Genomic DNA, 27,310 nt, shown 5'->3' with positions numbered 1-27,310 from the left:
CATTTGCATTTGAGCTATTATTATTATTATATTATTATTATTATTACACTTATTATATCAGTATTGTATTTCTACAATATCCCTGTGGGTTGAATAAGTATATTTTGCTGTGTGTATGCGCGTCCATGCATGCGTGCATGTGCTGGTTGTACATACGTGCGTGTTTGTGCGTGCGCGTGTGTGTGCGTGCGTGTGTGTGTGCAGTGCTCCTGGGCGTGCCGGACCAGGGCATGGGCGAGCAGACCTTCCAGGCCCAGATGGAGCGCCGGCTGGCCCTGCTGCTGGGTGAGGCCCTGGGCACCGCCGCCCGCCGTGTGAGGAGAGCCACCAGTGTGGGCAACAACAGTGTCCAGGTAGCGTACCATGTCTGCTCTATCACCCTAGTGCAGTGGTTCACTAACTTTTTAGCTTGTGACCCGAAAGAGAAATTAGACATTTGCCCGGGACCCAAACTAGTGAAAACAGCAGATCTACAAGCTCACAGCATGTCGCTTCGCGCCGCGTTGTGAGCTGGTAGATCGGCTATTTTCATTACCTCTTAAACATCTATAGAATTTCTTTGATTTTTCTTTGATTTCTTTGTGAAATCACCTGAAAGAATAATTGAATTTGTTATCACATTCTAAGAGATTTAAAAAATAAATAAACACTGAACAGCTACAGATGCTATCATGGTAAAAAACCATGTTATATAGAACAGCAAACAAATCGCCCCACTACCCGTTTGAACCAATGACTGCTTGCACAACGTTGGCTTTCACAACTCTTGTCGACTCAAACGTTTGTCGACGGATTATACTGGTTTAAATCTGATCAAGGCTTCCTTTCCTTGCACCATTTCCACCTCTGTTTCCTGCTACATGGCGTTTAGCTCTCTCTAAGCACTGAGGGCCCTTTATGTGTGTCTTAGCGCCGCTTGTAGCCACCGTCAGCCTCACTGCTCTTACTAATCAGCCTCCGCCTTTTGTGGGTTCCCTCCGCACCTGCTCAGCAATGTGTTGCCAGGTCTGCTTACTATAAGCCACTTTGGGCTTGTTTTTCTGTATAGTCGCTTGTAAATATTGGAAGTTGCGGGTTGCATTTTTTTCTTTTTTGCTTGTATCTAAAGTGTACTGTATTAACTTATTTGGGCTCACTTCTTAATGGTGTTTAAACCAGTGGCTCTCAAACGTTTTTATGTCAAGGACCCCCAGAGTAATATGTACTTGTCCCTGGACCCTCATCTGAAAATATCTTCTGCCAGGGCACAATATTTCCGTTGTTGTCAAAAAATATTACACATTGTCCCTTTTTTTCAAGCGCAAGCTTTGTCACTTGTACAAGCTCACAACGTGCCGTGATGCGACGCATTGTGAGCTTGTAGATCGGCTTGTAGATCGTCTATTTTCAAATAGACAATGTAGGTATATAATAAGTGCAAAGTGATCATGTAGCCTATCGCGTCTTTTGGCCTTGTTTTCATAGACCTGGTTGCTTATTTCTATCGCAAAATCTGGCATCACTGCTGCTCTAGACTGGAGCACCGAGGGGAGGACATTGGGAGGGGAGGGGGGGGGGGGGGTGGTCGCTAGGGCTGGGTCGCTATGGCAACAGCATCCCATTCAGCTTCAGGACGAGCCACTAAAAAGACCACCAGCCTCTCAAACGTCCCCCCCTGTTCCCGTTCTTCACTCTCTGCTCCTGTTACTTCAGGGCTCCTCCAAGCCGCGGCTCTGCTAACAGCCAGTTCAATTATTAATCGTCTCCTGCAGTCTGGGTGATTATAGAGCCAGGAATCAGACGTCAAGAAGGAAGCAGACAGGAAGAGGGAGAGAGAGAGGTAGAGGGGCTAGACGGAGAGAGAGGTAGACGGAGATAGAGAGAGGTAGACGGAGATAGAGAGAGGTAGACGGAGAGAGGGGAAGAGAGGGAGAAGGAGAAGGAGAGGGAGAGAGAGAGATGGTGAGCAGTTCTGGGAAAAGTAGTCGACTCAGATGTTTTACTTAAAGGGATATTTCACTTTAAAACATGTTCTGGGTCATTTTCACTTCTAGTTTCCGAACAAATGATAAAAGATTAATGAAAAAAGTAACTGATAAAACACGGTCTCCTCATGCATTAGGAGGACAGTATCAGTCTCCAGGACCAAGGACGGGTGTTTTCAATTTATCATGGTTAAAGTGGAGTTTGAAGTTACAATGGGTTTCTATATGAAGAGGGCGTGTCTGTTGAATCAACATTTCACATGAATTAAAGCATGAAAGTATTATATTGGCCTACAAATGTGCTGTCAGTCCTTATTGTGCTGAATTACAAATAGACGCGGGGGAAATAATGAAAATAGAAGAGCTATTTTTTGTTACTTTTGTGTAACACTGCTCTACAACAAAGTATATAACATAATAGGGAACTCATTTATAAAAGATGTAATATGGAGATAAAAAAAATGTCTGCCCAGCAGTCAGTAAACATAGATTGAGAAATCAGTAGTTACATTACAGGACAGGAAGGAAGCCTTGGGGCTTATTCTGAGTTCTTTCAGAGTTCAATAAAAAGCAGACATAATAATATTATAAAAACACAAAACAGGGATAGGAATAGAAAAAGGAAATGAAAACAAAAAACGCAGAAATGATAATGACCATACATAAACATCAATTCACTGCAATGAAGATGAGATAAGATTTTGAACTGTGTCCGGGAATGGCCTGTGGTGACTCAGTGGCTACAGTGTTGATACCTGGCAGAGTATCTTGCTTCTATACTTCAATTCCAGTAACCCGGCAGTGACACGGTCACACCACTTTGAAAACAGCTGATCTGAAAGCTCGTAGATGGGCTATTTTCATTTTTTTTTTTTACATGTCTTTGAACCTTATCAATGAAAGTTTTTTTTAGCAAATCACACTTTGGATGTGTGAACTACATCTTTAACCCATTTAGAACGGGTACACATTTTGTGTATCATTATTTTATGCTTTAACTATTGAAAAATCACACCCGTGTGAAGTGGAGCTGTGTGTGTGTGTGTGTGTGTGTGTGTGTGTGTGTGTGTGTGTGTGTGTGTGTGTGTGTGTGTGTGTGTGTGTGTGTGTGTGTGTGTGTGTGTGTGTGTGTGTGTGTGTAGATCATGTGTACCGATTTTTGTGACATTTGAAGAAAATATGTAGGAAAAGGAGCAAAAAGTGTGTTTTGGAGAAAATTCAAGATGGCGGAAAATCTATCCTGGCGCAAATGGGCGTGGCCTATATGGGGAGATGCGTCTTGACCCAAGGAATCCAGGGAAAAAAGAATTTTAATTTTCCGATCTACGGTTCAAGAGTTACGGGGCAAAACGTAAAGTGGGCCGTTATAGCGCCACCATGAGGCCGAGTGATGTAATTATTTTTTGATTCATTCTTAAAATCATTATGAATCTCCTCTCCGAGGTTTGAAACTGTAGCTCCTATGGTTTACGAGAGAAAAATACTTGAAAGTGATTTCTTGCATTGTCCCATTATAAGTCAATGGGGACAATTAAGCGTCGTTTTTTGCCGATTACGTCGGCATGGTAAGGCGGATCGGAACGAAAGGTAATAGAACACCATTCCCGGCCGAGCCGCACATTTTGATGTATATATTGCGCGAGTGGCGTAAATGGTGCGGCACTAGTTACGCGCCGAAGTCAGGCTACATACACACAGACAGACAGACACACACACAGACACACAGACCCACACAGCCACCTATAGGGAGCTGCACACAGCTCCAAAAATAGCAGATATACAAGCTCACAGCGCGGCACCGAGTGCCACGCTGCGAGCTCGTAGATCTGCTATTTTTGAAAAGTCGTGAACATTAGAATTTTGACCCGATTCTATAAGTGTCTTTTGAATCCTTCTAATTCTAGGCCTAAATGGGTTAAACTGTTCCTCTTTTGGGGGGCTGGGGGACCCCCTGGAAGCCCTTCTAGGGCCCCTGGGGATCCACTGACCGCATTTGAGAACCACAAGTCCCGGGAAATGACCTGCGGAATGCATTCTGTCCCCCAACTCCCAGATTGTGAGTACAAGCCGGCTGCCGGGGCCTGACAAGCCTCTGGAGGTGGTCTACTTCGTGGAAGGTCCCAGCGGCAGCAGGCTCCCTGCGGTGCAGACGGCCAACACACTCAACAACCTGGACGTCCAGAGGGCCGCCATCGTCCTGGGATACCGTGTCCAAGGTGTCCTGGCTCAGTGTGAGTACCGCTAACGCCAGGGTTCTCAAAACCTTTACATTTCAAGCTCTCCGCTTAACTCTGACAGTGTACAAATGGAACCAAATGGGTTCTCCTAAAGCATACATGGGCAACTGGCGGCCCGGGGGCCACATGCGGCCCTCACCTTCACTTAATGCGGCCCACAAGTTAATACTGGAATACTGATATATTATTGATGTTACATTGACTGTTACAAAAATCAAACATGACCTGCTTTAATTCCGTCAGCCTATGTATTTTATTTTGTCCAATGTAGGTATTTGTATTTAGGTTCATAGAGTCAACACGAGTATATAACTAAATGTGTTTGAAATTAAATCAAAATGTTAGATTTCAGGATTCCAATTAAAAAATAACAAAAAATAATTCAGGATTCCAATTCAAAAGAAGAAAAAATAGCCGATCTACAAGCTCAAAACGCATCGCAGCGCGATGCGTTTTGAGCTTGTAGATCTGCTATTTTTTGCTTCTTTTGTATGAGATACTAGAATGACAAAGTAGGACGTAGCAATAATGTGGCCCTCTGGAGTGAAGGTGGAAATATAGTGGCCCTCGCCATCATCAAAGTTGCCCACCCCTGTCCTAAAGGAACCCAGTGCGAGGCGTTGAGATTGAGAGCTTGTAGATCTGCTATGTTTGGCTAAAGTTTTCCCTGGAACAGGGATGCAAGGGTTCAAGTTGTTAATTTAAAAGAATTATACTATCACACAAGGATTTGGCGGCCCCCCTGTAGTAACTCTGAGGACCCCCTAGGGGTCCCGGACCCCCTGTTTAAGACCCCTGATCTAAAGAAAAGAAGAAGGTCATGGGGTCAGTCAAATCAGTAAGATTCCTCATTCCCCATGCCCACGGGCAGCATGAAGGTGCACAATACATTTCACCAGTACTTTCCTTGTTTTGACAAGTTTTGACTATTATGTTGATTGGAACTGTGCCGCTAGCAAGGCAAATAACTAACTGCCGGCTCAGGATGTTTGTGTGTTTCTGGTAAGATCTGAGGCTATTATCTCCCTCATACGCATTGTACTGAAGGCCATGTCTTCCTCATTAAATATCCAAAGGAGTGATGAAAGCCTATAAGGAGCGCTCCCCAGGGGGCTTCTGGTGTTCCCTCGCGGTAGCAGAGCTTTTATCACTCCTTTCATCCCGGGATGAAATGAGTGTTTATCAACGTTAATGACGCTCCGCGCTGAACCACATAAGTGCTTCTTCGCGTCTCATGTGAACACACAAACAGACGATCGCTCTGCGAGTAACTGCCAGGCTGCTTCAGCTGTGTCAGATCATGGTGTGGAAACGAGTGTGGCTGTCTTGTCGCTCCGTCTGTCAGGTTGCCCGCGCCTTCCTTCCTCTCATTGAAAATGTAATACTAGACTGTGCGTCTGTTGCCTCCCGCACGAAAAGAGCTATACTGCCCTACAAAGCCAAAGTGCAGTAACTACGAAAGAAAAAAAAACACTGATAAATGGGCCAGCCAAATGAGATATACAAATGAGATGTATATCGGCATATACTGTAAGTGGTATTACACTTACATTGTTGCGACCGTAGGTCGCATTTACTACCAAAACCTCCACCGGCTGTCCGTGGGTGAGTGAGTGAGTCAGTCAGTCAGTCAGTCCGTCCGTCACACTTTTGCCCTGCTCATATCTCCACAACCGTTGCCCCCATCCATGCCAAATTTTGCACACACACTCCTTGACTGCCAAACTACAACCTCCAAGGACCCCCGGAGTCCCAGGGACCCCCAGGTCCCTGGGGGACCCCCAGATGTAAAAAATGACCAAATGTGCTCACACGTCACACGTCACACTTTTTCCCTGCTTATATCTCCGCACCCGTTGACCCGATCCATGCCAGATTTTACACACACACTCCTTGCCTGCCAAACTACAACCTCCAAGGACCCCCGGAGCCCCAGGGACCCCCAGGTCCCTGGGGGACCCCCAGATGTAAAAAATGACCAAATGTGCAAACATGACCAAATGACCACCCCAACGGGGCTGCTCACGGGGAATTCCCGGGGACCACAGACTCCTGGTGCTCCAGAACGGATGCAAAAGTGGTGGCGCCCCCAGTGGAGGACCCCCTGCCACTGCAGCGCACATAAAATGCCGTAACTCGGGCTAGGAGCGGCCGGGAGAGCCGGGGCCGGTACCTATTCGTCCGCCAAGGCAACGCGGAGACCCCACCCCTCATTTCTCACATGGCCCTATTCTAGCGCCACCTTCAGGCCGATTTTTAAAACACATTTTTGGACACTGCTCCTACAGTTTTTGCCCTAAAATCACGAATATCACTACACAGCATGTCTACACTCATGTCATCAACATGGATCAGGAAGATTTTGGAAAAACAAATTTTTGCCCTATTTGTGGAGATAAGCCACCTACGGTCGCTTATCTCCCGATTAGGGAGTCTTACTGGTATATCTGTTCTTGAGGTACATTTTTATCCCACGATTTTCTAACCCATTTTGTAATGCCAATTATCTAATGTAATCCTGGGCGCTACACTCCCTCTGCCAACCTGGGGAGAGCAACGGACTGACCTCATGCTTCCTTCTATGCATGAGTAGTCCAAGCTGCTATTTTTCACCCGACAGGGGAGAGATTCCCCGGCTGGACGTGGCGTGTGGAAGGAACATGTTATTCCAACCAGTTCCTTTCCCCTCCATCAGACACCCCGCTGGCCAGGGGGAGGCAGTATAGAGACCAGGATTACTGCATGTTTTTTGTGAGGGTACCTACCCTAGGAGACACGTGGAGAACATGCAAACTCCACACAAGAAAGGCCCTTTTGACAACCCCACTTAGGGTAGGGTCACTGATGACACAGAGGAGAGAACACGGCCCCAGTGCCCACAGCATCCCCAGCGGGAATCGAACCCAGGACCTTCTAGCTGTGAGCACTATCGACTGCGCCACCCTGCCCCCAAGATAGTGTTCTTTCATAAAATAAAATAAAAATGTTTCTCCACTATTCTACAAGGTTGGTGATGACACACACCCACGTTCTGTCTGTCTGTCTGTCTGTCTGTCTGTCTCCCCCCCCCCCCTCTCTCTCTCTCCACAGCTGTGGAGAAAGTGGCGTCTCCGCACTCGGATGGCGACGTGAACACCAACGTGTGGATCGTCATCGGGGTGGTCATCCCCCTGCTGCTGGTGGTGCTCATCATCTCCATCCTCTACTGGAAGCTGTGTCGCACCGACAAGCTGGAGTTCCAGCCCGACGCCATGAGCTCCATTCAGCAGCAGCAGAGGCAGAAGGTACTGTAACTGTACCGCAGCCCTACCCAAACTACATTCAATGAGCTTAGTTCAGTGGTTCTCAAACACACACACACACACACACACACACACACACACACACACACACACACACACACACACACACACACACACACACACAGGCACACATTTCTGTTTCCACTACTACCAATATGTCTCCTTTAAAGGGATAGTTGACACAAAGAAATGTATCCCTTTAACCCTTAAGTTCTGTTCAGATTCACTACACCTTCGTTCTGTTCGGGTCATTTTGACCCGGGGGATATTTGGTTTAAAAAAAACAACACTAATATAAAATTTTACTTAACAAATCATCATGATACATTGACTTTGACTCAATACCAATCAATTCATATGATATATATGGTAAATGTTTGCATTCCTGCTTTGCTATATCACATTAAACACTGAAAGAGCTAGGCGTTTTTAATGATTTAGCTGAAATTCATGTAAAAAAACTACTTTATTTAATACTGGGCAATATTGCTCATGCTTATAGGACAAAATGAAAATCAGGCAATATTTTTATGAACTGTTTCAAGAACAGGACATCAAGAGCTGAACACACATGTGAACACACATGAACGTCACATATGAATATATATACACTTGAACGTATACACTAGGACAGGTTTTCAAACACTTTGGTCTCAGGGAACCCCTGTAAACAACATTTTCATCCACAGCACCCCTGAATTACAGTGTTACTTTACAGCACCTTATGTTTATGTAAAATAATGTAAAATATCCCCTAAGATACAGTCGCAAGGAAAACTTCAGATAAGTGAGGGGTGAGGGTGAGGGGTGAGGAGGGGAGGGGTGAGGAGGAGAGGGGGTGAAGGGTGTGGGGGGGTGAGGGCGACAGGAGGGGGGAGGGGGGGGAGGAGGTGACTGTGTGTCTGTGTTAGTATACAGTATACATGCTTTCTTTTATTTCTGTGCATCTGGGGTGGCGGGGGGAGGGGGGGTGGGAGGGAGGTGGGGGGGTTGGGTTGGGGGGTTTGGAGGGGAGGGGGTAAGGGTGAGGTGAGGGGGGTTGGAGGGAAGAGGGGTGGAAGGGGTTAGGGGGTGATTGTGTATCTGTGTTTGTACTTGATTCCTTGCATTTCTGTGCATCAGGGGGGGGGGTTAAGTGTGGGGAGGGGGGGGGGGGGGGGGTGCGGAAGGGGGGGGAGGGTTCGGAATGGGGCTTCGGAAGGGGGGTGTTAGAAGTGGGGGTGACTGTGTGTCTGTGTTTTGGCATAATACTGTGTATTTCTGTGCATCTGTGCTTCCGGGTCAAAATGACCCGAACAGCACTTAAGGTTCAAAAAATATGAGGGGAGTGTAGCATGGGTGTAGTGCAAAAATATTTTTTTTACATGTTCATCTCAGAAGAATCTTTAAGGCCAGTGAGTTTCAGGTGGAAACAATTTAAACTTCTACCTTTTTTTTCCAAATGAAAATGTAAAACGGGTCAAAATGACCCGAACAGCACTTAAGGGTTAACTAACATTACAGCGTTTTACTGTGTTTATTTTTCATATTACATTTTTATTTGTATAATGATCAATCAATCGATTGTATCAATGGAACTACGCAGTACATAAAGTTCGGTCGTTGTTCGCTCTAACGTAGTGGTCCTCAAACATCTTTGGCTCAGGGGACCCCTCTAAATAACTTCTTCATTCACGACACCCCTCTATTACATTGCATTACATTACATTTATGTCAAATATGTAAATCTTTCACCCTAAGATGCAGTATGTCAGGAGGAAAACCTGAGAGAATATCTGTTCCCATTAGGTCAGATTGAACATAACTTTTACTTGGCGTTTAACCACTTAAACCCCAGCATCCCTATTCTGGGGGGAACATTCACCAAAAATAGCCGATCTACAAGTTCATGCTCGTTTTGAGCTTGTAGATCTGCTATTTTTGTTGAAGAGGCATGCTGTATGTAGGCTGAAAATGATCGCACCAAGTACAGTGCAACCCAGGTCTGTTTTACTAAGTATAAGTGGTTAACCTGAAGTGACATTGATCGATTACAAATATTATCAAAGTATTCTGAGGCACCCCTGGACTTCACAGCATTCTGCTCTAACAAACACCACCTGATGTCCCCCCCATCGAAGTACTTTGTCTACTTTCTGTCTAATCGCCGGCATCCTCTTTGTCTAGCGTTACGCCGCGGATCGCATCGATCTCGCCCTCACCTCGCTCGCTCGCGCTTGATTGAGCTGTGCTCTGAACCGAAGCCCCCCCCTCTCTCTCTCTCACACTGGGGGCTGACGCACCGGATTATAGCCTCTTAATGTGCAGCAGCCAACCTTCAACTCGCGCTGCTTAACACAATCATCTGTCACTTAACACCTCCTCCACCCCCTCCTCCTCTCTCTCTCTCTCCCCTCTCCCATCTCCCAGGCACGTGCACACATAGACATCAAAGGGGGCTTGAGCCCCTGCCCTTTTATCCGTCTGTAAAAAGTACCCTCTCCAGAACATGAATGCAGTTTTTACTGTGGTGAAAGAAATGCAAATTCCCTCTTTCCATGCCATACCTGAAGGTACCATTCAAGAGAATTAATTGCCTTGTCCAAACTCTCCTGAACTGGAATGCAGCGTCTTACGTTGAAACAATTGTCCTCTCTGTTGATTATGCTTTGTTCAGTGTGGTATCACGCACAGAAAATAGCCGACATTCAAGCTCACAACGCGTCACTTGAGCTTGGAGGTCTGCTATTTTCGATATTTCCACCAAAAGGCCCTTTTAGAACGTTCAGCCCCTGCCTCTCTCTAACATTCTCTGCACGTCCCTGCGCTCTCCCGTCTCCCAACGCAGTCCACCGGCTCATTTGAGGAGTCCAGGACCTCTCTTCCACAGCCACTCACTCCCTCTAAGAGGGTTATAGAGTATAGTGAGGAAGAAGAGGCGGAGGAGGAGGAGGAGGATGATGACGAGGAGTATTATAAAGAGGGGAAGGTACAGAGAAGTAGCTAGCGGTTTGTAGTGGTCCTGGATTAGCCTTGTAGCAGGTTCTACTCCACTTTCCCTTATGTTCCCGTAGGCTCCACAAGATTAGGGATGGGACGATGTGTGATTAACGAAATTATTGCAATAATCAGAATATTCTAAAAATGTGACTTTTCTTGCCCACTTGAACTGCAGTATCCCTAATTCCCCCCCCCCCCCCCCCAAAAAAAAAGAAATTACAATAATATCGACAAGCTGTGAACTTGTACAGTAGATATGCTATTTTTGGTGAAGAGATGTTGTGTGGAGTGAGAAAAAGAGAAGTACCAAGTGCACTAAAGTGATACTGTACTCTACTGGATTGATCCCAGTGTATGACTCCAGTGTATGAAGGAGAACAATTTCAAGATGAATGAAAATCTCCACGATACGATTATTGCGATTGTTGTTGTTTTTTTTATCGCGATAATCATCCCATCCCTAGACACCTTGAAAGTTACATTTAGGGTTTTTGGCCACCATGTAGGCTATACTGTGAATACTAAGAAAACCACAGTGAGTTCTAGGAAAGATGACTGTGACTGTGGGGTCATTTAGTGTGACTCACTCAGAGCAGTGTAGATCATAAATGTTACATCTTAGACCGTAGATTACAGCTTTTAGCACAGAAATAACAAGATGTCCTTCATTTAGACAGTAGAAGTCAGCGTCATGGAAGGCCAATTTCACCACTCAATAAAACATAAAAGTCCTGAATTGTGACGGTGTTTTTTTGTCGTCGTCCCCTCGTAATTTTGCCATTATATCTTAACCACTTTCATCCTGCGGGTCCCCATTTGGAAATGTCTTTATGATCTAAAATGTTCATACAATTTCATAAATCTTAAAAAATGCTTGGTTATGTCCTTTTTATATATATATATATATAGAAAAACAATACAATTCTTAAGTAGGCTATGTGGGCAGACCCTCACAATTCAGGCCTTTATCATGTTTCCCAGTGGTGGTAATGTGCTTCCACACAGTATAGATCAGTGGTTCTCAAAGAGGGGTCCTTGGGGGGGTTCCAAGTGGACCCTTACAGATCTGTAACTCTGAGTGTGTGCAAATGGAACCAAATGGACGCTTTATGGTAACACTTTGAGAACCACTAGGGTGTATGTATACAGATTGTGTTTGTGGGTCAAATATAAGGACTGTAGCGTGGAGTCAAGTAAGTCACCTTGCAGTGTTCCACCAATCATCCACTTGTTCCACTCAGCGGCCCCTCATCATCAACAAGCAGACACACAAACACTTCACCACTAGCACTGAGGAAGAGGAGGAGGAGGAAGAAGAAGTGGAGGAAGAGGAGGAAATAGAGGACGAAGAAGAAGAAGAAGAAGATGAATGGGGGAAGGAAATGAGAGAGAAAGCGGTGAAAGCACAGGAAGAGACGGCACGCGAGAGGAGGAGGAGGGCGTTGGAGAGAGCGGAGGAGGAAAAGAGGGCAGAAGAGAAAAGGAAAACATTGTTGAAAGGGAGGAAGGCCAAGCAGCAGGTATCACGTAGCTGTAGAGTGTTTGTTAGCATTAGCCAGCTGGCACTGCAACTGGGGTTGATGTACTGTGCATTGTAATAGACCGTATTAGAAACGGATGTGGCTACAGGCTGTAGATTCCCAAGAGATAGAAAGTAATAGATTGAGAGACATTAGTTGCCGTGTGTCATCCACCTGCTAGCGAATGATTCCCCCCTCCACCATACACCATTCCTTGCTCAGAAACCTTGTACCGGTATGTCCAAAACTGTTACGTTTCAGGAAATGGACAAAAGAAGCTTTGTTCCAACGGAACCCAACGTGGTTATTTATTGGTCACAAGCTCTTGTCAATACTTTTCAAAATGTTTTATATATGGCAAAACTAGCAGATCTACACGTCTCATGGCAACATGTTGTGAGCTTGTATATTTTTGCTACTTTTGCACAAAACATGGAGATTTCTGTGACAGCAACACTATGTGTGGCCTGGCTATAGCACTGACTCGTGAGTAGAATATCATCGTTGTCGGGTGGAAACCTTGTTTGTACAAAACAGTTCGTTTTTATCATTTAAAAAAATGAACTAAACAAGCACACAACACCTCGCGGTGCGAGTTGTTGTGTGCTTGTAGATCGGCTGTTTTCACTACTTTTTTGCGACGGCCTTGTCTGATGAAGCAGGGCTTTACTTCGCGAAAAAACATACAAATTTGAAACTTGGAGATACAAGGTTTCTGCCCGACAGTGACGATATGTGAGATGTTTTTTTTACTTAGTAGTGACGGTTTTGGTTGTAGTAGTGATGCTAGAAATATGGAAGGCCATTTCTGGTAATGAATAAAATACCAAAAGTCCAGAATTACAAATGTGTATCGGTATATATGTGAATTGTTTTGAGAAAGGTAGACGATCGGTTACAAAGTTGCAAGAAAAGCTTTTTCAAAGTCACACAGTGGCGTCAGATATGGGCTTCCATAGCAGCTTTTATGGTTTCCTTTCCCCTTCACAGTCTCTCCTTGTTTATTGGCAAGGCGAGAGAGCAACACGCACACGCACACACACACACACACACACACGCGCGCTCGCGCGCGCGCACACGCACACGCGCACACACACACACACGCACACGCACGTCCTCTAGTATGATTTTATGGATTGGAGGTTTAATAATACTGATGAGGTTGTACTATGTGTGTGTACTTGCATAACAGCAGTGCAGTCCATTGTAGTTTACACATTGTTGCTGTCGGGCAGAAACCTCTTATCTCCATATTCTAACTTTTTGTTTCGTTTTTTTTTTATTAATGCCCTAATTGATCACATTACAGCGTCACACAAACGTATCCAAAGTAGCAGATCCACAAGCTCGAAATACGGTGTGAAGCGACACGTTTCGAGCTTGTAGATCTGCTGCTTTTGCTGTTTTTAATTTGAATCCTGAAAAGTAAACGGTATGAGGTTTCCACCCGACAGAGGCGGTTATAATCTGATGATGACTTTAATGAAAAAGCACCAGCTTTGTAATGTAGTGTTGCTGTGACCATTCTGCAGTGTCATAAGACACACACACACACACACACACACACACACACACACACACACACACACACACACACACGTGCGCGTGCACAAACACAGTCACACAAAGTGCACACATCAGACAGTGTGTGTTTAGCTCCATGTTGTTGGAAAGTCCCTGAAGGCCTCTGTCCCCATCCCCCATTACCTCAACTCTGACTCCTCCCCCTCTCTCTCTCTGTGTCTCTCTCTCTGTCTGTCTGTCTCTCTCACTCTCTCTCTCTCTCCATTTTATTCATTAATGTCCGTGTGTCTGAGAGTCACATAGCTGGACAACGACGACCTACATGCAGTCACACACGCACGCACGCATGCACGCACACACACACACACACACACACACACACACACACACACGCACACACACGCACGCACACACGCGCACACACGCGCACACACACACACCCTGAAAGTGCACTTCTCAGAGTCTCAGACTCAAATGAACACCCAGGAGTTCACTGTGAGCCTTGAAATGTTGTCAAAACAGTGACTGAATGATGTAGTCAGATATATGCCTGATGTTTCCCTGTTCCCAAACCTTTTCAGCTGCACAACCCCGGGAGCAAAATAGGGGACAATTGGGACAATAGTTTCTTTTTTCATTTTTTTAAGGTTGGGAAAATAAGGTTTGTAGGAAAAAGCTGCAAACCCTAACCCATGGGTCCACGACCCAATGTTTGCCTTAGATTAGAAGTTCTTATCACCCCCCACCACCCTCGTATTCAACATATTCTTTTCTTCATAATACCCTGTTGCACAAAAGTAGCGAAAATTGCAGATCTTCAAGATCATGTGTCGGCGTCGCAACACATTGTATGAGATTGTGGATCGGCTGTCTTCACTATAGATAGGCTATCGTCTCTCTCTGTCGGTTGGAAACCACACACAGTATGTCCAAAAGTATCAAAAGTAGCAGATCTACAAGCGCAAAACGCCTAACTTCGCACCGCTGCTACTTTTGATACTGTTGTGTGACGCTCCATTGGGATCAAGTATAGGCCGTTCATTTTACGAAAAAAGAAAGAAAAAAAAAACACAAAAGGTTAGAATATCGTCGTTGTTGGGTGAAAAGCTTGTATGTCCAAAACCGTTCGTTTTGCATTTATCATAAAAAAAAAAAAAAGATCTTGTAGATCGGCTGTTTTCACTACTTTTGTGCAACGGCCTTGTATGATGAAGCAGGGCTTTACTTCGTGAAAAAACATACAAATTTGAAACTTGGACATACAAGGTTTCCGCCTGACGGTGACGATATGGAGGTTTCTGCCCGACAGCAACAATATATATATTTTACAACAACAATGTTTTTTCCTCTGCTCCTCGTCCACAGCTGCAGGCTCCCAGTGTGAAGGGCTTCGACTTCGCCAAGCTGCACCTGGGCCAGCACAGCAAGGAGGACCTCATGGTGGGCCAGGACCCCAGCGCCCCCCCTGGCGGCGGTGGGGGGTCCCTCTCCCCCGGGCGGGGGGCCAAGGACGGCTGCCCCTACCTCCCGGACAACAGCGAGGTCCTCACCCCCAAGTCCAAGAGCTCCGGCATGTCCTCCGCCAAGGCGACCCGCAGCGGCCGCAGGCGAGGGAGGTCAGTCGATGCTTAGTTTAATTGTGCGACGCCGTCATCAATATGTCCGGACAAAAATGAGTCTGTGGCAAGACTTTTCTTTGCCCGTTGGCAAGGTCTAGAATAGATCATACAAGGCCGTCGCATAAAAGTAGTGAAAACAGCAGATCTACAAGCACACAACGCCTCGCGGTGCGAGGCGTTGTGTGCTTGTAGATCGGCTGTTTTCACTAGTTTAAGTCATTTTTTAAATGATAAATGCAAAACGAACGGTTTTGGACATGGTTTTCACCCGACAACAACGATATTATATTATTTTGATCACACCGATTTACTATGACACAGTAGGATTCCACCAGTACAGTGGTTATTAAACTTTATATTACATTTTTTAAGGACCCCCATGACTGCATGCACGTCGTTCCAAGTTCACACATGGAACTAAATGGACCCTACATTTGGTTCCATTTGTACACTCCCAGAATTACAGACCTGTAATGATCATTTAGGTCTAGCTCTTTGTGCGTTTCTGTTAATATTATATTATACGTATTATTATGTACGTGTTGTTTAGGAAACAGCTCTAGTGTGTGTTGGGGGGGGTCCTTTCACACTGTTTCAGAAATCGCACCTTATTTTTTCAATTTTCAATCGTGAGATTTTATTTTGCCCCAAACCATGTTTAATGTGAACGGTTTCTCTCTCATACACATCCCTATGCATACAGGTGAAGATAGTAATATGTTTTTTGAATTTCCCTTGTATCCTTTTTGATCCAGTTCCTGACACAGATTACTGTGGACTGTGCAGTGCAGGGACAGTGATGCAGGGACAGAGATGCAGGGACAGTGTAGCAGGGACAGTGACGGATGCTGTGTTGATCCATTATTGATGCAGCAGGCAGCCAGGGATTCCCTCACTACTACTCATGTCATGTACCGTAACAGCTGTCAGTCATAGTTAACCTACATACACTAGAATCAGCCATTCTCAACCTGTGAGGCAAAACACTAAGATTTTAATGAGAATATAACATTAATATTTAAATAATAATATAAAAAATGTGTCATGGTGTCTTTTCTTAAAACCTTTAAAATGTTGTTTTGGTTGTGATACAGATAAATAGGAATCCAATCCAAGCTGGAACACAATCCATTGATTGATCATTAAAATAAACATGCTCTGAAAAAGCCTGAGGGCTAAGGCACCAAAAACATGAACCCTAGCGCATCAGACCTCTAGTTATTGGAATAAAGCCACTTCTTTTGACTTTTTCTCTGGTCATTTCAAACCTTCAAAAAATATATATCGTCACTGTTGGGCAGAAACCTTGTATCTCCAAGTTTCAAATTTGAACGTTTTTCATAAAGTAAAGCCCTGCTTCATCACACAAGACTGTCGCACAGGACTAGTGAAAATAGCAGATCTACAAGCAAACAACGCCTCGCGGTGCGAGGCGTTGTGTGCTTGTAAATCGGCTATTTTCACTAGTTAAGATCATTTTTAAAATGATAAATACAAAATGAACGGTTTTGGACATACAAGGTTTTCACCCGACAACGACGATATGAATAAGAATCCTAAATGACTATTCTATGCATTTTTTGATGCATTCTCACGTTTATCTTGCTTACTGTAGAGTGTCTGCCAAGTACCTAAATTGTAAATAGGAGAGAGAGTAGGGGAGTTACATGCAGCAAAAGGTCCGCCCGGTCTGGGAGTCAAACCGGACATTCACTGTCAGACATTAGAAAGCTTACAGTATGTGGTACGTGCCCTAACCACTCGGTTATCGGGGCAACCCCGGCATACCTGTATTCTGTAGCTTTTTAATTGTTCATGGGATGTTAGTGTTCTTATGCGGGCCATAATCACTTCTATTATTCATGCCTCTGGGTGTGTGTGTGTGTGTGTGTGTGTGTGTGTGTGTGTGTGTGTGTGTGTGTGTGTGTGTGTGTGTGTGTGTGTGTGTGTGTGTGTGTGTGTGTGTGTGTGTGTGTGTGTGTGTGTGTGTGTGTGTGTGTGTGTGTGTGTGTGTGTGTGTATTATATTTGAAGCCTTGCCCATGTCCACAGACTAGTCATAAGGGGTTTGCAGACGGCAGGAATTCCCAAGCCAAAAGCCAAAGCATTGGCAAAATTCTGCTCAATATCTGTGATAATAGGCAGCCGCCATATATGGAGGAGACGGTGCTTCTTGTATCCATAGACTAAGATTAGACATACAGTATCAAAGAGATTCTGAACTTTATGAGTGCATCTACCTGTATTTGTGTTCAAGATGTTTTCTTGTAAAATGTGAACATAAATAAATTATTAAATGTGTGTGTGTTTTCCGGGCAGGATCTCGCCGTCAGACGGGGACTCGGTGGGCAGCGACCGCTCCAGCGACCGGGAAGCGGTGGAGGAGAACCCGAGAGGCGCGGCCACGCCCAGCGATGGCAGGCAGGGCCGCAAGATGCCCATCAATGTTTTAACTGGCAAGTGTCCCACAGCAACACTACACACACACACACACACACACACACACACACACACACACACACACACACACACACACACACACACACACACACACACACACACACACACACACACACACACACACACACACACACAATTTGTGTTTTCAGATATTTAACCACTTGAATCGTCAATAAGTAATAAACTTGACCTTTCAGTCTATACTTAGTCTGCTCTTTTTCCGCTCTACACCAAAGCTCTTTGCCAAAAATAGCCGATCTACAAGCTCACAACGTTGTGAGCTTGTAGAGCTGCTGGCTAAAGTTCTCAGAATATTGATGCTGGGGTTCAAGTGGTTAATAGAACAAAGGAGAAAAACTTTTCTATCACACAACGATTTGGAGGACACCCTGTAGTAACTCTGAGGACCCCCTAGGGGTCCCGGACCCCCTGTTGAAGACCCCTGATGTAATGTATGACACCGATTTACTATGACGCATTAGGAGTTCACTAGTACAGTCGTTATGGGACCCCCCATATCTCTGGGTCCATTTGGTTCCATGTGTACACTCTCATCTGTAAGGATCATTTAGGTCTAGCTCTTTGTGTGTTTCTGGTCATATTATGGAGAAGAGGGGGGAGGGAGGGAAGCAGGAAGGGGGGAGGAAGGTTTTTTTGGAGCGCCCTGGTGTGGCCGTGAAGATTTTGACATACATATATAACATTAATATATTTGTATACACTAATATAAAAGATAATACAAAAATTGCATTTTATTCTTGAAAATAAAAATGAGTTTTTATTTACACCAATGAATTGGTATTGAAAGTATACAACGGAACACAATCAATGGATTGAGCATTAAAATAAACATGCGTGGGTCAACACTTTTGATATTTTCAATCCAGAAAAGAAAATAGCTGATCTACAAGCTCACTAAGGGTCACAGTGCGACGCTATTGTAGCTTGCAGACCAGCTATTTATTGAACGCAATACCACTCACAACGACTTATTTCAAGCCCTTAAGAGCCCTTAATATTTCATTTCAAGACTTTTCCTTCCACTACGCCTATTAGTTTTGACGGTGTCAGGGTGGGTTGGAATGATGTAGGGGAGGAAAGCAGGGGAGTTACTGTAATCGAGAGAGTCAAGCCCAATTTATACTTGGCCGTATGACAGTATTGCTTGCCAAAAAATTGCCAATCTACAAGCTCACAACATGTCACATTTAAGCTGTTTCGTATTTCATTCTCTTCTTGACAAATCTCCTCCTTATAATCGCCAGTCTTGCATACACGGTACTGCACTGTAACAGTGTTTATGGGAGTGTTCTAGATTGTATATCAATCACTGCCTCATGGAAACCCTGTATGTCCAAAACTTCCTGTTCAGGAAGTGGATAAAGAAGCTGTGTGTCCCAATAGAGACATTATTAGTTATTATTTTTATCACAAGCTCTTGCACTTGACAAATTTATGTCATTTTACTGTGTGTGAGAAGTGTTTTTTCCAAAATTTGCCATGCTGATCTAGCAGATCGTCTATTTTTGGGCTATTTGGGTACTGTCTGTTTTATACTTAGCCCATTAGTATTAAAACAGTGCATTCATTCATTAAAAGAAAACATAAAAAGATTGAATATGGAGATACAACTTTTCTGCCCGGCAGTGACGATATGAGATGTGTTCATATTTATAGAGAGACATCGCCCCATGCATCTCTTTGGCTCAGTATAGTATATTGCTGTTTTCGGGCAGAAACCTTTTATCTCCATACTCTAACCTTCTGTGTTTCTTTTCCTAAATTAACGTGGTATTTGATCATACTACAGTGTCACACAAAAGCATCAAAAGTAGCAGATCTGCAAGCTCGAAATCCTTTGAGCTGGTCAATCTGCTACTTTGGCTATTTTTGAATTTGAACCCTGAAATGTAACAGTTTTGGACATATATATATATATATATATATATATATATATATATATATATATATATATATCGTCGCTGTCGGGCAGAAACCTTGTATCTCCAAGTTTAAAATTTGTAAATTTTTTCGCAAAGTAAAACCCTGCTTCACCATACAGGGCCGTTGCACAAAGGTAGTGAAAACAGCAGATCTACAAGCACACAACGCCTCGCACCGCGAGGCGTTGTGTGCTTGTAGATCGGCTGTTTTCACTAGTTTAAATCATTTTTAAAATGATAAATGCAAAACGAAGAGTTTTGGACATACAAGGTTTCCACCCGACAACGACGATATATATATATATATATATATATATATATATTTATTTATATATATATACAGTGCGGTATATAGAGCCGTCTGGACATGATGTCAACATTTCAAACACAAGCAGGGTGGTTCTGTAATGTTCCATGTTCAGGCTGATACGTGCAGCAAAGACCAGGAGAGAAACTTTTATCAGCCATGGAATTTTATACTCCTACATGACTCACATATGCCCCCCCCTTCTCCCTCTCCCTCCCTCCCTCTCCCTCCCTCTCTCCCTCTCTGTCTCTCTCTGTCCGTCTCACTGTAAGTACATGTACTTAGTTACTTTTCACCCGCTGCTTCCTGGTCCATTGTTTTGATGGTGCAGTAAAGTACACAGCCCTGATGATGTAGTGCAGTGAACCCTCGTGTATTTATTTCCTGTCTGATGAGTCAGAGCTGTGTTGCTAACATACAAGCGCTAACCCTTTCCCTCCAGGACCCAGACTCAGACAGGGTTGTTGTCTTTATTTGATCCCCTCTGGCTCTCTCAATGTAACCCTCTCTTCCCTCCTTTCTGTTGCGGTTTTTGCAGGCAAGAATAGAATTGGTAAGACTTTTTCTCCTCCTCTGTCAGAACCCCCACCCCCCACCCGCCTCCCATAACCTCCCCAGCTTCCCAGTAGTTAGTTGTCAGGCTTTGACCCAGAACAGCTGTGTCATCAGTGTGTCTGTGTGTGTGTGTGTGTGTGTGTGTGTGTGTGTGTGTGGCGTGTGTGAGTGTGTGTGCGTCTGTGTGTGTGTGCGTGTGTGTGCGTGCGTGTGTGTGAGTGTGTGTGCGTCTGTGTGTGTCTGTACGTGCGTGCGTGCGTGCGTGCGTGCGTGTCTGTGTGTGTGTGTGTATGGGTGCTTCTTTTAGTATACTTGTGAGGAACAAATGTAGATAGATATTGTTAGTGACAATTTCCCTGCTCCTCCCAAGATAAATGATTGGTTTAAATAGATTTGGAGAGTTAGGCTTAACAATGAAGAAAATGCTTAGGTTGGGGTTAGGTTTAAGATTAGAAATGTTGAGGTACGATCTAGGGGTTGTGGTTGGAGATATGTCTGATTTACACTTAGTTACGCGCAAGTGTCGCACAAATAGCAGATCTACAAACTTGTGGATCTGTTATTTTTGCGTGTGTGTGTCTGTGTGTGCTAGCTTTGTGTTTTGTGATTCTCCCCATCCATCAGCCCCTCCCTCCCCGCGCTGGGCTGTCAGTCACAGAACATTAGAAACAATCCCCTTCTCCTGCAGAAGGCCGCTCCATTGTTCGTGATCAACTTCAGCCTATGGAAACGGCGGTCCATCATCATTCACTCTGGGGGCCGTCGCTTCACTTAACATGTTTCACTCAAAACTCATTGATGTTGTTCGTTTAAACTATGTTATGTGTCTCTAATGTTTTTTTTAACCACTTAAACCTATCGTCGCTGTCAGGCAGAAATCTATTATGTCCATATTCTAACTTTTCATAAATTGCTGCCCTACATGATTGATGATCATAATAGAGTGTCACACAAAAGAAGCAAAAGTAGCAGATCTACAAGCTGGAAACGCGGCGCGAAGTGACGAGTATTGAGCTTGTAGATCTGCTACTTTTTTATATTTTATAATTTGAATCCTGAAAAGGTAACAGTTTTGGACAGGTTAAACTTGCATCCTTTTACCCTTCTACACTGCCACATGTTTGCCCCCCAGAATAAGGAGGCTAGGGTGTGATTAAGCCATGAATGGGTTTAGTTGTGTTTTTTTTGGGGGGGGACAGCTTTATGCTGTTGTAGACTCTGCCCCCTGGTGGTTAAATTAGAAAGTAGATTTTAGTGTTTTGCTATAGTTCCATGGTTCTCAAAGTGGATTCCAGGGACTCTGTGGGTTCCTTTAGGGGGGTCTAAATTGACCCATACAAGTCTGTAACTCTGACAGTGTACACATGGAACCAAATGAACCCTGACGGGTTCATTTGGTTCCATGTGTACACTGTCAGAGTTAAGGGGAAACCTTGAAATGTGAAAGTTTGACAAACACTGCTATAGTTTATGTTCAGTGGTTCTGAACCTCTCTTTCTGTTTCTCTCATCCGGTCTCTCTGTCTCTCTCTCTGTCTCTCTCTGTCTCTCTCTCTCTTTCTCTTTCTCTCTGTATCTCTCTATCTTTCTCTCTGTGTCTCTCTGTCTCTCTCTCAGGTCCCCCGCCTATGAACGGTCCAGGTGATCAGCTGACCTCCTCGGCCAGTATCTTTGAGCACGTGGACAGGATGTCGCGCTCCACGGACGCGGCGCGCAGGCCGCCCAACAAGATCCAGCTCATCGCCATGCAGCCCATGCCCCTCCCACCCCTGCACAGCCCCTCGGTCAACGGCAGGGTGCCTGACAACAACCACATCAACAAGGAGGTACGGGACGCTGCGCTCGCTCTCTCAAAGTGGTGTAAAATAACTAAGTACATTTACCCAAGTACTGTACTGTAAAAGTATAATTTTGAGGTATTTCCAATTTTCTGTACTTTTACCCATTCCCCATTTTACTCCACTACATCTTAGAGATACATATCTAACATATAATTCACCAAATGTCTGAGTGAGTGTCTGAGTGAGTGTCTGAAACAGCGTTTCTCCTCAGTGGCTGGAGCAATTGATCTGAAATCGCATCACCATTAGCATATGAACACACCTGACATAACTGTGAAGCCCGTTTGTCACTTTCACAAATCATATGCTGTATATTAGCATTTTTATGGTGTATCTACTATCCATTCTGCATCTAGCATGAGGCACATCTATTCTGCATCTAGCATGAGGCAACATGTTTAACCAGCTCTCTCTGTGTGTGTGTGTGTGTGTGTGTGTGTGTGTGTGTGTGTGCAGGCAGGCGGGTGTGTGCGCAGGCGGGTGGGCGGGCGGGCTGGGGGGGGGGGGGGGGTTAGCCATTAAACGAAACGGGTATTTCTTACATTGATGCTCCTACATATTATCATGCAAGCACCAGTTAAAGTTACTTTCCATCCCTCATATACTGTATGCACAGTGCACATACCATAACCCACACACTGCACATCATTTTGGAGCTCATATCTTTGAACGGGTAATGGCTAGTTATACAAATAAAAAGAAACATTTTATATTTTGTATACATAAAAAAAAGAAAATAATTTTTACATTTTGCTTTTTACTTGCTACTTTAAGTACAGTTTTACTGATACTTTTACTGTACATTTTGAATTCCTGACTTTTACTTGTAACAGAGTATGTCTACATTGCAGTATTGATACTGCAGTAAGTACAAAATGTGAGTACTTTTTCCACCACTGCAAACACATTTCATGCTGAACGGCAGTGGTAGCAAAGGCCATGGCAATCTGGCAATCTGTGGGTTTAATAAATATTTAACCTATGAAATAACAAAGCACTTGTAACTAAATGATAACTACATTGTGCACTATAGATGTTGAGCACAGGTCCCAATATTCCTATTCTAAAGGCTCATTCCCACTGGAATAACAAAACGATATGATAAGATAACGATATGAAAACCACTGACATAGCAGTCTCTCAAGAACAGACTAACTGAGCTCCAGTTAATTGAAAAGTACCTTTTCTTTGACGATGGTTAGCCAGATTGCTGACATAGAAACATAGGTTTTTCAAAAAACCTTAGAAGGATTCAAAAGACACTCGGGTCAAAATTCTAATTTTCACGACTTTTCAAAAATAGCTACAAGCTCGCAGAGCGGCACTCGTGCCGCGCTGTGAGCTTGTATGTCTGCTATTTTTCAATAGTTAAAGCATAAAATAATGATACACAATAATGTGTACCCGTTCTAACATGCGTTCTCCCGCCCAGATCAACCTGGCGCTGAGGCACAAGTCCGAGATAGAGCACCACCGGAACAAGATCCGCCTGCGCGCCAAGAGGAAGGGACACTACGACTTCCCCGCCATGGACCACCTGCCCAACGGCTTCGGCGACGCCAAGGACCCCGACCGCGTCTACCAGAAGGCCCGCATGCAGATCGATAAGATCCTGGACCCGGACCTCCACATCATGCCCTCCATCTTCTCCATGGAGCCCAAGAAGAGGTGAGAGGGATCAGAAGTCTGCCGTTTTGTCTCGTGGGCAGGGAAAACTGATCCCCTTGATAGATTTCCTGGGTCCTTTTACCCTGGAGTGCCAGGAACGCCTTAACCGCTGATCTTGTTTAAATGAAAGTTATTTGCATATTTTGTATTATTCAGAACAAGAATGAGCTTTATTGTCACAGCACAGGTTTACCGGTAAAACACAAGCTGATTTTCGGGAAAGGGAAGAGTAGACGTAGAAAGATTTGCAAGGGACAAAAAGGATAGAAGCAGGTCACAAATCTAATGTCCTTGATACGAGTAGTAACAGGTGTGTTGTACACGAGGATTAAAAATAGCAGCAGATACAGATGTTTAAAAGGTGCATCTATGGCAACAACTAACAGTAACAGATATAGGACATACCTGTACAGTATGCCTTTGTACAAATATAGCAGATCTACAAGCTCACAATGCGTTGCATCACAACACATTGTGAGCTTGTACATTGGCTATTTTCAAATGGCCAAAATGTATATGGGGCTTTAGTGGTTAATGTATGTATTTGTAATAATAATTATTCTACAAAGTAACTAGCAACACAAGTTTTCAAATAATTGTAGTGGAGTAAAAGTACAATATTTGGATCCAAGATGTAGTAGAGTAGAACTAAAAGTACTGGAAACTGGAAATACTTAAGTAAAGTAGAAATACCTCAAAACTGTAATAAGAACAGTACTTAAGACTTAATTAAATACTACTTAGTTACTTTAGGCCACTGGTAGGCAGCAGTGCCACCGGTGTGGCAGGACGGCCTGGCGACGGCCGGCTCTGTTCAGCAGTCTGCTGGTCGCCAGGTGGAAACTGATGCCCACTGTCTCAGGTTCATTCTGTTAGGCTGGTACAGTATCAAAGGTACAGCATTACAGGGTATTTGGAAATCCCAGAGGTATGATTTTCAATACCGTCAAAAATACAGACACTAGATATTATATAGAAACATAATATAGACAGTTATAGCCAGTTATATGTAAATGTATCTTTTTTTAAAACGTTTGAAAAACCACCGGACTAGGCAATGTCTTACATGCTACAATGACTTGCACCAACCAGCAGCTCAGCTTAAAAAAAGAAAAGAAGAAAAAAAGAAAGAAATGTCTGGAAGGTGTGAAAGTATGAATACAATTAGAAACCACACCAGACCTGTTTCTCTGGATCATGAATAATTCAGAGATTCTTTTCCAGTCTAATTTAATTGGTGGTGGCTTTTAAATCGTCGTTGTCGGGTGAAAACCTTGTATGTCCAAAACCGTTGGTTTTGCATTCATCATTTTTAAAATGATTTAAACTAGTGAAAACAGCCAATCTACAGGTGCGAGGTGTTGTGTGCTTGTAGATCTGCTGTTTTCACTACTTTTGTGCGACGGCCATGTATGATGAAGCAGGGCTTTACTTTGCGAAAGAAGGTACACATTTGAAACTTGGAGATACAAGGTTTCCAGCCGACAACGGCGAAATGCTGAATAACTCTCAATGTTGTCTAGACTCTCGACAAACCTAGCAGCTGTATTGTTCTAGAGTTATCTTGCACTGGTACACTAGAATTTATGTATGTGTCTTTTCAAATGGGACATGCCTATGTTGTCATTTTTGGAGACAATCTATAAATCCATTATCAAGCCAATGGTGTGTGTGTGTGTGTGTGTGTGTGTGTGTGTGTGTGTGTGTGTGTGTGTGTGTGTGTGTGTGTGTGTGTGTGTGTGTGTGTGCGTGTGCGTGTGCGTGTGCGCGTGTGCATTCGTCAGTGGTCGAGGGAAGCGCTCTCCCAAGCAGAGAAAGAAGGAGCTGAATGGCAGCCTGATGGACGCAGACAAAGACCAGCTCATCTCCAACGAGGGTGACGCCACCTATAGGCGGTGCCCTGGTGTCAGCAACGTAGCCTATGTGGTGAGAGCATCACACAATATACATATCTGAACTGAACAGGCATGTGCACACATAGACATCAATGCTCAAAGGGGACTTGAGCCCCTGCCCTTTTATCTGTCTGTAAAAAGTGCCCTCTCCAGACTATGAATGCAGTTTTTACTATGGTGAAAGAAATGCAAATGCCTCCTTTCCATGCCATACCTGTCGGCAGCATTCAAGAGAATTGCCTTGTCCAATCTCTCCTGAACTCTCTGTGTAGAAATCCATGCCGTTACGCATCTCCAGTATTGACTTGATTATGTTTAGTTCAGTGTGTTCTGTGTTATCACGCCAACTTCCAAGATCACAATTCATTGCAGCGCAACCTTGTAGAAATTTCTGCCCCTGCCTCTCTAACATTCTCTGCACGTCCCTGTAACTGAACACATTACTATGACTACATATTACAACTATGCCCCCCCCCCCAAACATATCCCCATGGTTTAAAGTTGCAACGTGCATGGATTAAAGTTGTCGCCACAACTGATTTCAGTCATTTGCATGTTGTGCAGCGTTAATATCCCGATTAGGGAGTCTTACTGGTTTAGGAACGTCAGCGCTGTTGTGGTGCGTGTCCTTTTACATTTCTTCCCCTAATCTCTTCTTCCTCATTCTCTGCCTCTCATCCCCAGTCCGACCCAGACCAGGGTCCCGGCGGATCGCCTCTCAGGAGCCCCTCCCCCACCGACGACGTCTTCCTGGGCCCCTCCTGCTCCCCCCCGGGCCACGCCCCTCCGCCGCCCCCCTACATGCCCCCCCAGCCCTCCATCGAGGAGGCGCGGCAGCAGATGCACTCGTTGCTGGACAACGCCTTCGCCCTGGTGTCGCCCACCTCCCCGGGGGTCGGCGGCAGCACGGCCGGCATCACGCTCCCGGGCGTGAGCGGCGCCCCCAACGTGGCGGGCTCCAGCCCTCCGGCACGCGGCCCGCGGCAGTGGAGCTCCTCCTACCCGGTCAGCCCTTTCTCTGGGGTGAGTGTGACCGTGACCACCACGCAACTACGTGGAAACTCCTGGGGTCTTTTTCTTTACTGTTAGGGGTTCTGTCCAATAGAATTAGTGCAAGAGAGATGTATCGGTTTGGCTGATGTATCGGTTGTTGTTTTTTGGTTTCTTGTTTTTTTCGGTATTGGCAATTATTCAGTCAAATGTCCACACTTTTTAACCACTTGCCAAAGTTGCCATCCCTATTTTTGGCATATATATTGGGTTATTATAGACAATATTTTCGAGTTTTCAAATTTTTTTTAAATGCTCGCCACTCCACGTCATTCTGCATTGCATTGTGAGCGTGTGATTGTCTGTCCTCTCCATCAGAGCAAAGTCCTGGTGAAACAGAGTCTCTCTTTCTTCATCTCCGCAGAAGCCAAACCTTCAATGAGCTGGTGTTATGTACTGCATTGTAGGGGTGCAAAATAATAATAATAATAATCCATTTAATACAAAA

The 27,310-nt window shown here is 44.5% G+C and overlaps 1 protein-coding gene across 1 annotated transcript in view; it reads left to right on the top strand.

Moving 5' to 3' along the window:
* The window catches only part of LOC308293601 (UPF0606 protein KIAA1549), a gene marked incomplete at its 5' end in the record, with an annotated part of 87,364 nt that overhangs the window by 51,772 nt on the left and 8,282 nt on the right, over window positions 1-27,310 (top strand). The window contains 9 exons of the mRNA XM_080736188.1: window positions 205-353; window positions 4,018-4,195; window positions 7,292-7,485; window positions 14,892-15,142; window positions 17,464-17,606; window positions 22,026-22,234; window positions 23,682-23,917; window positions 25,702-25,843; window positions 26,497-26,835. Coding sequence (XP_080592314.1) covers window positions 205-353; window positions 4,018-4,195; window positions 7,292-7,485; window positions 14,892-15,142; window positions 17,464-17,606; window positions 22,026-22,234; window positions 23,682-23,917; window positions 25,702-25,843; window positions 26,497-26,835 — 1,841 coding nt within the window. The remainder of the gene's footprint in view (window positions 1-204; window positions 354-4,017; window positions 4,196-7,291; window positions 7,486-14,891; window positions 15,143-17,463; window positions 17,607-22,025; window positions 22,235-23,681; window positions 23,918-25,701; window positions 25,844-26,496; window positions 26,836-27,310) is intronic.

Source organism: Nannobrachium achirus, assembly GCF_963921795.1.
Source record: "Nannobrachium achirus genome assembly, chromosome: 11".
Taxonomy (NCBI): domain Eukaryota; kingdom Metazoa; phylum Chordata; class Actinopteri; order Myctophiformes; family Myctophidae; genus Nannobrachium; species Nannobrachium achirus.
This window is presented reverse-complemented; position numbering and strand designations above follow the sequence as displayed.